The following is a 13,547-nucleotide window of genomic DNA, read 5'->3' on the forward strand; positions in this document are numbered from 1 at the left end:
AAACCCTCAATTTAATAGCTTTCCCAAGCTTTAACAAAGTTTAGTATCCTAAATTAGAATATTTCTATATATAAAATAAATTGTAAATATTTTATGTAAATTTTATTAAATATATAAATATGAAGTGCCGAAGTGGGTTATTAAGTAACCTATTTATTTTTAGTTAGGATCTCAATATTTTGACACAGTTATTAAATGAGTCGTATTTGAATCGACTCAAATTCAACACAACACGAACACGACTCTATGGTCCATTTTACCAACTCTACGAAAAACTAGAAAGCTATAAACACAAACTTACGATAGCTAATGAAAGAACTTAATTCTTTCATTTAATTCATAAAATTACGGTTCGACATTGAGTAGGATCCTACAAAAGAGTTTCTGCAGTCGAAATCATAACCTGGAGTCCTGGACTACCCAGTGACTTATCCAGACCCAGCTTCACTGCTAATGACTGGATTGAAACAACTACCCATATAAAACCTAGGGAAAATTTGAAAAAGAAAAAGTTAACACGCAGATCCCAACTGAGGGACGAGTTTTATGTACATCGTACGATGTTATTCACATGCATCGCAAAAGGCTCATGGACTAAGATCTTGTTCAAGATCCTAGCATTAAAGAACCCGAAGCTGTGCAAGAAATGCTGCACATAGATCCAGAAACAGAAACTGTGGACCCTGAACCCTCTGAAGGTCGAGCAAGTATTTTTCATCGCGAGTTTTGTAAAGCTGTTGAAGACACACAGCAACAAAGATACATCAACAATAAATTTAAAGACTTTCTACATAGTTCGAAATGAAGATATTACAAAATGAAAACAGCCGGCATTTTACCATGCAGAAGCTTCTAATACAATAACGAAAATAACACAATTGAGCAGCATGGAAGCGTGTATTACCTGCACTTCGAACTTGACCACATTTGGTGACTTGACAACACCATCATTTTCAATTATGGCAGATTCGTCACCAAAGTAGTGATTACTGTGCAGTGGATTGTTAACCATGCCTTCGTGATGACCAGAAATGCCCGGAATCCATCTGCACTTCATGTTATAGTGCCCAATCTTCTTCCAACCCACATTCAGTTCTTGCAAAGCTTTGAGAACTTCTGTCATTATTTCACGTGGATGGGCTCGAGACTGTAAGGCAATAAAAATTATAGATAATATTTAACATAGGGCACTCTACCATGAGAACAGCCAAAAGAGACAGACTCAACCTGTAGTCCAAGAGCCCATTTCCTTTCATATGGCAACTGTCCTCTTAAACCCATTCCTTGATAATCCATGAATCCTGGAGCACGGTGTGCAACAGGTGATACAGCAGGTTCACTGGGATGCAAACGGTTGAAACCAGATTCCTTTTATATTTTTCATTTTAAAAAAGAAACGAAAAATTTAGTATAGCTCAATGATAAATTAAAATATGTTAAAAAACAATAAAATCATCAAATAAAACAAAAGATTACAGGACAAAAGAATTACTTATTCAATTGATAAGAATATACTATATATTATTCACAGTAGGATAGATTTCACATGGGAAGCCACAAAACTAGGTAGTTCAGAACAGAAAAATTTCATTACCACTGACAACTACACATGACTATCTAGAAATAAAACTAAAAATCAAATAAAATGTATGCAAAATCATTTTCAACATAAAATCAAATTGAGGAAATATGAGCTTACCATAGTTTCCTGAAACTCGGCTCCAAGGTAGCCACTGGAAACACGGAATCGGTTGTCCAACAGCAAATAGTATGCAACAGTAGCCTGAAATGTAGCAAAAATAATAAGACACCATATGAAAATTATGGGAACAGAGCTAAGAAGGTACAAACCTCGTTTTGTAACCTATTGCGAAGAGATTCAACCAGTTGGTTCTGGTCAAATCCCATCTTAACCACTTCCTTAAGAATCTCCTCATCAATCTGCAAGTAATATAATTGTATTGGAATCAACCTATCCACACTGAGTTTATAATTAAGGCATTGAAGATGTTATATTCCGAATAAATGCAAAGTTGTTCTCTATATACATTAATTACAAGCTTTGATAGCATTAATTGAAATCCCAGATCCCAAGAACCAAAATTGCAAAAGCCTCAAAACAGATAATAGAGACATTCGCCCTGAGCATATTTATACAACTGCGAAAAATCCATCTCAATGAACCAGTATGCTGGTTCTACACATATAACTGGAAGTAATAAAAGAATTACAAAGTCAACCAACCTTTTTGGCTTGTTGCATCGTATCTGGAGGGGGCACGGCTAAATAACGCGGAAGATGGGCTTGGAACCATGGGTGCTGACGTATCTCAGGAATAGTGATTCGCTTCATTGGATCAACTATAAGCATCCTTGGGATCAAATCTCTTGCACCCGGAGACAAATGACTGGGCAGAGTGTATATCCCACCCTATAGGACAAAAATTGATTATATCCAGCCGAAAAGTCTCTGTGCAGGTAAACTTATGATTGATAGTACGAACCTAATTTGGAAATAATTTGGTGGTTAAAAGGACAAAATGGTAATATCAAAGGCTTATCTAAGCAGATCATTAAGTTACACCAATAAGATCTCTCCAATAAAGCTGTACAGCTGAACAAAGATGTCCATCATCTTTAAGCTACAGTGTCTATCATCTTTAAGCTACAATAATTCTATCCCGTTCAATTATCTTGAAGTGCCAAAGACAATAAGCTTAATGAAGCATGCCTGTTCCATGGACTCTTCATTCCAACTAAAAGCATTTGTGTTAGATTCCACACAATACAAACTGCTTTGCCAGTACAGCAACCACACACTTCATTTCAGCGGAAAACATTCCAACTTTTAACAAGTATCCCATCAGACAGATATTGTGTGTTTTCCAACAATGTGAAAAGCCAATGAGCAAAAAATTGAAAAACCAGAATAGTCCTAGCAATAATTAAAAGTTTGATGACAAGTTCCAAAGAGGTCATCAGTGAGCTTATTTATTCAATAAAAGTATTATAGATAATCTACATCCGTTATAACCATTGCAATTTAGCTGACGAAAAACATTTAAATCATCGGAAAAAATGATGCAATACCTTAATTTTCTTAAAAAGGTTGGGAATGTTTTCATCATCAAAAGGAAGAGTGCCACAGAGAAGAGCATACAATATAACACCACAACTCCACACATCTACTTCAGGCCCAGCATACAACTTTCCAGAAATAACCTACAAGAATAAGGAATTGTAACCTCAGAAATTGAGACTTTTACTTACTGCCATATAAAACTTTTCATTTAAGCAAAAACCAAAAGGAGCAATTCATACTAAACTGTAATATTATTACCTCTGGGGCAGCATAATTTGGGCTTCCACAACTTGTCTTCAGAAAATGACCATCTCGCATTATATTGCTCAAGCCAAAATCAGCAATCTTAACATTCCATTTAGAGTCCAAAAGCAAATTCTCAGGCTTAAGGTCTCTATGAACCACCATATTCCTGTGGCAGTACTCCACACCAGAAATTATCTGCTTCCAGAAAAAAATTACTGCCACTTACAAGCCAACTGGGAGATGTATAAACAATAAAAAAATTGTAATATAAGGTACAACTCGTACCTGCTGGAAAAAGTTTCGGGCTTCATCCTCCTGCAGCCTCCCTTTCTCCACAATATAATCAAATAACTCTCCAGATTTCACATACTCCATCACAACGTAAATATCACTTGGTGTTTCTATAACTTCATAAAGTCGTATGATGTGGGGATGCATAAACAATCTCAAGATTTTAATCTCTCGTCTCACTGGAAGAAATATTAAATGTAAGAGAAAGGATTGATATACTCATAGATCAAATGACAATGTAAAAATGAAATTATGACCCCATGAAAAACAAATCAAATATTTCTTTACTGCCAAACTAAGAGAATATAATCACGAAAAGCACAATTATTAGGGCTCAATACATGAATCTATAAGCCTCAACTCACTACCATTAAATTGAATCCAAATTAACAGATATGAAAATAATCACGAAGATAGAAAATATCATCGTCCACAAACTTGGATCATACCTTTCTCTTCCATTTCCATGTTTTTTATCTTGCGACGGTTAAGTATCTTGATAGCAACTTTGTGGCCAGTCAATGCATGCTCTGCAATTTTCACCTTGCCAAAGGATCCAATTCCAAGAGTTTTACCAAGCTTGTAATTTGGTAAAAACATATCCACACCACTACTGCTTCGGTTAGAGGCTCCATCCATTTTCCTATCTTGAAAGGAAGATTGGAAGATTAGACAAGCATGTGCACGACTATTTTGAAAACTAAGAATACCTACAAGGAGGATGTTAGTAAAGCACAGATACATAGAAGGATGAACAAATATTTTAGGAGCCACTCCAAGAATTTCAACTAAATCAAGACAGCTAAACTAAGGAGCAGATTCTTCAGGCAAACACATCTACTACATCAAGACGGTGGGTATTTAAAATTACATGGAGTCCTCGTAATTATAAAATTTCAAACTCTAATACCATACTCCAGTGCAAAATTCTAGCATTCTTGGCCTCTATAAGCTCTAAATCTACTCACTACTTTAAACAAATTTTCACTCTGTTTAATTCTCGAAAGAAAGTATCTATCATAATATGCATACAAAGACAGCAGCAAGCTAATATCTTGTACTCTACAGACACAAAAGCAAAATAAGATTGACAGCCGTAGGCATCATCCAATTTCAGCTCTTTTCTTAATATAATTGAATCTAAAAATAAACAAACTAATTGTGTTCTTAGCACACATATAGCCTTTAAAAAAAAATTAAAAAAATATTTATTCAGCAGAGGAAGAATTTTCAATCATTTAATGCTCTTTAGTACATGCTAGCAGTAAAATGAAATCCAAAAATTATTTGTAATTAATAAAAAAATAAACAACAAAATTTTAGCTGCAAAAAGGGCAAATCTTGTCAAGGTCAACATCGATCACAAACCCAAAAACCCAGATTTTCTTAAAAAACTAGAAACCAAAAAAGTCGATTCTCAATTGAATACATGTTCAACAAAACCCTATCAATCACAACAACAGATCTCAAATCAATCCAAAATGACACCAAATTCTACAAATAAAACGACACAACCACCACCATTCACATTCACATATACATACAGAGAGATAAAAGAGAGGCTTACAGAGAAAGAAGAGGCAGAATCTGAGCCAACGACACTGAGGCGAAATCGAGCTACTAAAACTGAGTTGAAAACGAGACCCAAATTGAAAATTTCAATCACAGTTATTAACTTTTTGTGATAAAATGTTCAAATAAATTATGTATTTAATACAATTACTGTAACACCAAATAGTCTAGGTTTTTTTTTTTTTTTTTTGTCTTTTTTTCCAATTTTATTCTTCTGTTTCCTTTTCTCTCTGTGGGAGTTTAGAGGCAAAGAGACTCGAACGATCGACCTTTTTTTTTCTGAAATTTTTGGTTGTTCATTAATTTGAAATGACTTCTTCGTCCTAAATAATTTAGTGAAATGGCAGAATTGTCCTTGTTTGTTTTGTCCGTTCAATGGTTCTGACCTTTTTCAAGTTATTGTTTGATTATGAGGGGTAGATTTGGGATTTTGAGGAAAGTGCAGATTGGAGGAAGTATTCGGTAAAGTGATGATGAGGGGTTTTAGGTCTTTACAATTCCGAAATTAATATAATTTTTAACTAATAATAATTATTAAAATAAAAAAAAAGGGAAGTAATGTGCAATTCAATGTGATACTAATTTCTTTTATAATTTTGCTTGGGTGGTTGGATAGTTTCAGCGAGTCACCATTGAGTCAACAGGGGGGGGGGGGGGGAATAAATCAATTCAAGTAATACGCAATCTAATGGGATATGATGTCTTCTAAAATTGTTTTTGGGTTGTTTCAATGAGTCAGAATCAGCTATGCAATTTCAGAGAAAAAAAAAAAAAAAAGAGTAAGCTTTGTGTCGCATTCCTCTTTAATAAAATCTGGGAACAATTTGTCAATATTTATGCCTGAACAAAGTTTGAAGTTTTTAATATTTCATCGTACATTATTCAAGAGAGGTGCATTGGCAAGTTGAATTTATTTTGAATTATTGATATGAGAGACTCATATCACTATTTAAATATATGGCAAGAGTAGATGTTTACACCTAATAATTATTTAGTTCTATGCCTAACAATTTTTAAATTATATAATGTGAAATTGCCATTTTTCAAATGGAGTTTCGAAAAAGATCAAGTTTAATAAGAATTTTTTTTTTTTTGGGTTTCCATTTAAGGAGAGCTTGAATCCATTACTTCATGTCCGAGTTTTATTAGATATAAGGCAGGGTGATGATAGTACCTCTCAACTTCGGCCATACCCACTAAACTGATTAAACTAGGCCTTGTTTGAGCCGGTTCAATTCATTTTCTGGGCTGGTCCCATTAATTTTTCCCCAAACCCAAAAAAAAAAAAAGAAATTCAGACAAGATTGTGCAAACACAGTAGCAAATCATTCTCCGCTTTAACCAATATTTATATATAGGGTTTTATCTCTCTAAGGTCACCCATGAGGGATGTATGACCAAGAGCAAGTGATCATTTTGTGATCATTCTCAGACCATAAATCAGTAGCACAATCGGATTTATCGGTTTTCTGCATATAATCCAAATATGTATTTAAATTCGGATTTTCAAGTTTCTATGTTGATTCTTTCTTGAAAATCAATAGGATCGTTAGAAGGGGTGCTACCAAATTAACTAAAAAAAGAATCCAATGCACAATAGTTACATATCATCTATTCCTTGATAGCCAAAAGATGGCAATTAACACAATTGAAGCGGAAGCAAATATTAACCACAATACTAATGGTTTTAGAATTGAGTTCTGAGAAACAAAAGTGGAAAAAAAAAGAGTTTTGAATGTAAATCAAATTAAAGCGAAGTGCGAAAATTAAAACATGAAGTGCGAACCATGCCATGAGTTCAGTACTGTGTTGTTGTTGATCAAAGAGGGAGTTAGTGAATGCAATTCGATCACTGGAGCTGAAGTCGTCAGAGCTAGAGCTTTGTTCAATTGCATAAGGAGCGAGAAGATGAAGAGGGAGAAAATCCAGCTTGTTAAATGCAGCTTCATTTTGAATTTCCCACCCGGCTCTGATTCACTGTTATTATTATTTTTACTTTCACCTTCGGTGCTCTCTTGATTTCACTATTAATGTATATATAGGAAAATTTAAAAATAAAACGAGGTGGGATATTTTCCATTGTTACTTTAAAAAATAAACCAAGTGGGGCGCCGTTACAAAAACAAACGAGTGGAAATATCATAATAAAAAAATTCCATAGATTTTTTATGTTTTCACTTATATATTTCAATGTTTAAAAAGTTGTCATTAAAATGTGCAACCAAAATAAGCTCTCACAATGATCTACTTTCATTCTTTTATTGAAACGATTTATAGTCAAATTATACTGGTTGAGAAATTTGATAACCAATAAAAAGTATGGGCATTACAGGGATCTATTCGGGAAAAATGAAAAAAATGTAAAATATAAAAACTTAGTGGTGCAATCTAGTTTCTTTTTTGAAGTAGAATTATGATTGTGGTGATTGTTGAGTGTTAGAAAATGCATATTTATAAAGGAGAAAACCGTCATTTTACATTTCAAGTCTTACTAACAACCCTTACTTTTATGTATTTAACCTTCTTGTGATTTAATTACATGTGTTTTATTTTAATTAAGTATTTTATGTATTTTAGGGGCATTATAGTCATTTCACAATAAAGGAGAAATCAGACGGCAAAACGGACATCACTTTTGAACTTAGGACAATCGAAAACCTTAGGAGGAGCATAAAAGGAAAAATGGCACTATTCATATGTACGGTACTATTCACGTGTACGGTACTAACTACGTTACTGTTCACAACACTGTTCACATAGACGGATTGATGACGTGGCATTGACCGATGATGTGGCATTGACTGATGAGGTGTCACGATCCTGTTGGACTAAAATTCTTATGTACTGTTGATGGTGACGTGGCAGCATATCAGTGGACGAAAAATCTCGCGTACGGTGCATGCATCACACAGGATTATTTTCAACCAAACCGTCTTACTGTTCATCCGGGTCAAACCGTGTTACTGTTCATCCGCGTGGTCAAACCGTGGACTGTTGACTGATGATGTGGCGCAATCCTGAGCGTCCAAACTGTTTTTAATTCGATGGCCATGATTTACTCCATGTATTTATAAAAAGGGGGCCTCTCCCCCCTAATTGGATATCTCTGAATCCATTTTTGGGATCCATTTTCTGTAATTCCTTCTCCATCTTGTATTTTCTTCGTATTTTAATAAATTCCCATTTTGCCCCTAGTTCAATTATGAGTGGCTAATTTTCTTTCAAGCTTGGGTTGAAGGTGAAATCTCAACATGTGTCATGGGCTTTATTTGGTAAATTTATTTTCTCTTCCCCTCTAGTTTTTGTGGATGTTTTGACTTCTCGTCGACAAATAATACTAATCTTGTCTAGTACCGCCTTGGTTTCACCGGCTCTCTAGTATAAGGTTATTATTATTTGGCACGATAAGCCCTTAGCACCATATTGATTTGAGCGTGGTTCATGAGGTGTGGATTCCCCCCTCATGATTTAATTGGCATTAATACGGATTATTTAGCCCATGATGCATGTTGATACGGATCCAGATACCCAAGTACGTTATTTCAATAGAATTCTCTTCAATTTCTTCTCGCCATTTTAATTTAAGTTGTAGCATATTCCAAATCATTTCCACCACAAATCCAATCACCCATTCACAAAATTAATTCTACACAATTAAAATCCACCTCCTCGTGGGATCGACACTCGTCACCATTGATCTATACTATAATAGATTCGTGCGCTTGCGAGTACATTAAAATTTGCACAACAGTGATCTTAACAAAACTATACAAACAGTCGGTTCAATCCATAATGTTTACATATCCGTTTGTGTTGATTTTCGAGCAAGAATCAACATAAAAACTTGTAAATATGAATTTAAACACATACTCGGATTATATGCAGAAAACTGATCAACCAATGTTGTGCTACTGATTTATGGTCAAATGATGATCACAAAGTCGGAAAATCCTCTTTATTCACGTTGCAAGAATTCTCTGATCTTCTCTTGAATTGAATTTTCTCCAAATTACACTTTACTTAATTTTTGCTTTGCTTAACTTTCTCTATGGATTTGCACTCTATTTATAGCATTCCAAAAGTAGTGATCATCTTTTCAATGATCACTTAATAAGCTTAAACAATTGTTGGAGTGATCATTTTTTTAATGATCACTTTCTTAATGATCACTTAATATCTTTCAATATAATATTGTAAGATATTATAGAGTTATAGCTTAAAATAATCACTTGCTCTTGGTCATGCATCCCTCATGAGTGACCTCAAAATGATAGAACTCTATATATAAATATATTAATATATATTTACATACATATTTCCAATAGTTTATGTGTATGTGTGTGTGTGTGTGTGTGTCTATATATATATATATATATATATATAGAGAGAGAGAGAGAGAGAGAGAGAGAGAAAGAATGAGAGAGAGAGTTTTTCGATCTTATCTTAAATTTTAAAGTCCGAGAAAGCTATCAAACCATGAAATTTAATAGCATTATGTAAATATATTATTAAATCACATCGTTTAATAATTTTTCTGAACTTTTCCGTATTTTAAAAATCTTGCATTATAACATTGATGTATGTCCTCTATCGGAAATGTTTTAATATGAGAGTCTCGGATTGGAACAATATCCAAGACAAAGGTTGGTGGCCTTTGGATTTAAAATTACTTATAAAATTCTTAGTTATTTTTATCAACATGGAATGTGAGATATATGAATAAGTTGATATAATGAAAGGAAAATGAGTAAGTATGACTATAAAATTATTGTTAATTGTTACCATATGTCATTTTATAACTTTCTAATGCCAGTGAGGGTATTATAATATATTAACTTACACTTTTCTTTCAGTTGTTATAAATTTGTAGTGTACAATTAGTTATTTTATTTTCTTTGGTGTTAGGCATTTGTCTAAAGTAGGCCTAAGTCCCAAGTTATCCTAAGAGGTTTATTTGAGCCTCATGTGACCTTATATTTACTCCAAAGAAAATTTATTTTATATATATAGCTTTATATTTACTCCTTTTGTAGTGATGTATCGTTATTCAAATTTTACATTTTGAATACAATTAATTAATTCAAATAAAAAAAAATCTTAAATTTTTTTATGATAAGTTAAAGGAGCCTTATGAGGCTTCCTTTTCTTATGGTGTAAATAATTTGTATCATAAAAATTATTATAAAAAATTAATAAGTTCATAATTAGAGATGGCCAACGAGTCGTGTTGTGGTGGCCCAGGTCCATCAGAGAAAGCCCACGCGTGCTCGTGCCGTGTCATGCCCACTATGCGTTTCGTGTCGTGTCGTGCCTCGGAAAAGTAGTCCATTAAGCTTTTTTTTCATTTTTATTTTTTTAAGAGTGCATGCTAAATTACCGTCTTATTTTTTTATAAAGTCTATGTACTTTTTTTAGATCCATGTGCTCTTATTTAAATTTAATAGAATAAAAAATTCAAAACTCAAGTCCATATTCCATAATAATAAATTAATAATAATAAGATAATGAAATATTAATTGCTAAGTTTAACTCTATGGTATTAGAATTCTTTTTTAGTACTTAACAACAACAACAATAATAATTTTTTTTAAGGGTTAACTTAGAATTACGTAGAGTCATATATCATAGTTTATAATAATATTAATACATATTTATAAAATCATGATATTTATAATTTTATTTATTAAAATCATGATATCAATTATTTATTTAATAAATTATAAAAATAAATCAATTATAATTTTTTTGAAACTAAGAATTAAATAAATTTAAAAAACTTGAGCCAATAAAATATATTAAAAGATTCAATTTCAAGTGATTTATAAAATCATAAAATTTTAAGTTTACTTTCATTAAAAAATAAAACATGCTTATTGCGTGTTTTTTCGCATGACGTGCTTTGGCCGTCTCTAATCATGTCATGCTTTTAAGGCCCACGTGCGTGTCGTGCCGCATGCTCTACCGAAACGTGCTCGTGTCGTGCCGTGCCTCGTGCCGTCCGACCCATTGGCCACCTCTATTTATAATATCAGGATAACTTTTTATGTGAAATATTAGCTGACATAGAAGGCGAGATATATTAATCATTATGTATGTATATAGATATATCATATTATAAAATTTTCATATATGCATAGTTGCGCGCGCGCACACACATACATACATGTGTGTGTGTGTGTTATATATATGAATGCATTACAAAAGAATGTTTTTAATATGTTGTAGCCAAGCTTGGCCCTCTATTTTTTTTATAATAAATTTATAAATTAGAACAATAAATTAAAATTTTAAAAAATAATAGAAAAATAAAAAAGAAAACTTAAATTTCTAATTAAAAAATCAATAATGATTCAAAAAACTAGATACATACATACGTACGTACATATATATGTTATATCATTATCAGCTGAGCGTAACAACAATTGTCAGCATTGATGATACGCACATCCAAGAGTTTCAAAACCAAAATATGCAAAATCATAAGAAAAATAGAGTAATATCATGAAACCGACATTGTTGCCATTCTTTTGTATTACATTCATACATACATAGATATATACATAAATAACACAAACACATGTATGAATGAGAATGGGTTTTGTCCTTATGCTTCCTCTACAATAGGCTTGGGCCTGGGCTTGAAAAATCTCGATCCAACTCACATTTTTGCCATCCGCATGTGGGATGGAGGAGTAAAAATTATTGGCAGTGTTTAGTTATTAAAAAAAAACATAAAGGAATGATAATGAAATTAGAGTGGATCCCATAAATTTGAAAATGAAAAATAAAAATCTTATTTTTCATAAGGAGGTGGGAATATGAATGAAGAGTGAATTAATATTTGTACTATCAATGAAAATTAAAAATTTCTTTTTATCCCATTTAAATAATAATAATAATATTATTATTATTATCAACAATAACAACAATTACAATCGTCGTAGTAACAACAACAACAATAATAATAGTAGAAATAACTATTGTAAACTTAAAATGAGTTAATAATCAACAAGTTGTTTTAATCAACAATAAATTAAAAAATTAATTTTTCTAAATAAATAGTAAACAAAGAAAATAAAGTTAAAAAAGCTTAGAGATTTAATTTTTTAAATATTGGAATCTATGAATCAAGCAACCTCTTGATTAATTAACATTTAATAGAAAGTTTAGGGGAATTTTTAGTTTTTTGAATCATTATTGATTTATGAATTACAAAATATAAGTTTTTTTTTTCTATTATTTTCTGAAATTTTAATTTATTATTTTGATTTATAAATTTATTATAAAAGAATAGATGATCCTGGACCGAGCCCACTGGGGCTTGGGCCATTTACCCATCCTAATCCCACGTGTACACACACTAGTCGTGTTTAATTTCATCATTCAGAGATTTAATTAAGGTACCCATACATAATAAACTAATAATTATTCGGTGCTAGCTTTCCCGGCATGTTCAAACCTCAAAACATTTTAGATGGTGTGGCAACCAAACAGAAAAAAACCTCTAGATTTTTTGCTACAGAGAGACCTGTGCTGCCAGGTACAATTTCCCAACACGCGGCCTAAGATATCACGAATCAAAATTAATTATGCCAAGAATACGGGAATACAATTATATCAAACAAGATGTAACCTGATAAACCAACACATCTAACAAGGAATAACAGATTTGCGCTACATCAAGACCAGCATTTTATAACTGATCGCCATACATGTGATTGATCATGCATGCGAAAGATCCAATTATTTTAATTATTTTTTAACTTTTTGATGAGCATAATTTATATACATATTTTACCTTTTATTATATATTTGCTAGTTATTTTTATTTTTTATTTTTAATTAATTGTATTATTTTATTGAATAGGAAATTAATTGGAGATTGCGGATAAAAAGGCCATGAAGAAGTTCAAATTGAGAATGAATAAATATTAAATTAGAAGATAAAAATACAGTCAAGAATTGATAGAACCGAATGGAAGAAATCAAAGCAATTAATCCAATTGGGAAATGTTGAATAATTAAAGCAATTAAAAGATTTAATTTTTTCAACAATTGGAGTGCACGTGCATGGCATTGTAAAAGTGGAAAGCACACACTAAAGGGGCCCGCAATTGACTTTCAAAAGTTGGAATTAATGGCTTATGGTGACGTTAAATTGGAAAAGGATTTCAATTAGAATTGAAAAAGGATTTCTTTAGAATTGTTGGAGAAGAATTCGGTCAACTAGCATTATAAAAGGAGGGCCGCCAAAGGACAAGAGAGAAGAAGAATAGCGAGAGCAGCAACAATTCGGCTGAGAAATTATTCAAATTATTAATTGGATTATTAATGACTTATTTTCCTAATTTCCTTAC

The 13,547-nt window shown here is 32.3% G+C and overlaps 1 protein-coding gene across 3 annotated transcripts; it reads right to left on the reverse strand.

Moving 5' to 3' along the window:
* Positions 1 to 310: 310 nt before the first annotated feature.
* LOC102626026 (SNF1-related protein kinase catalytic subunit alpha KIN10) lies at positions 311 to 5,453 on the reverse strand. 3 transcript variants are annotated; one of them, XM_006482584.4, is made up of 11 exons: positions 5,186 to 5,453; positions 4,068 to 4,328; positions 3,613 to 3,797; positions 3,340 to 3,522; positions 3,090 to 3,221; positions 2,245 to 2,430; positions 1,852 to 1,941; positions 1,700 to 1,783; positions 1,228 to 1,368; positions 905 to 1,147; positions 311 to 734 (listed from the first exon to the last, which is right to left on the reverse strand). In XM_006482584.4, exons 2-11 carry the CDS (start codon positions 4,255 to 4,257, stop codon positions 621 to 623), a joined length of 1,548 nt encoding a protein of 515 aa, XP_006482647.1. In that variant the 5' UTR covers positions 4,258 to 4,328; positions 5,186 to 5,453; the 3' UTR covers positions 311 to 620. The 3 variants fall into 3 exon arrangements, with proteins under 3 accessions (XP_006482647.1, XP_006482645.1, XP_006482646.1); XM_006482582.4 differs by having other exon boundaries at positions 4,068 to 4,261; positions 5,186 to 5,452; XM_006482583.4 differs by having other exon boundaries at positions 4,068 to 4,265; positions 5,186 to 5,452.
* Between the last annotated feature and the right edge of the window lie 8,094 nt (positions 5,454 to 13,547).

This window comes from Citrus sinensis, chromosome 6 (assembly GCF_022201045.2).
Source record: "Citrus sinensis cultivar Valencia sweet orange chromosome 6, DVS_A1.0, whole genome shotgun sequence".
Classification (NCBI taxonomy): domain Eukaryota; kingdom Viridiplantae; phylum Streptophyta; class Magnoliopsida; order Sapindales; family Rutaceae; genus Citrus; species Citrus sinensis.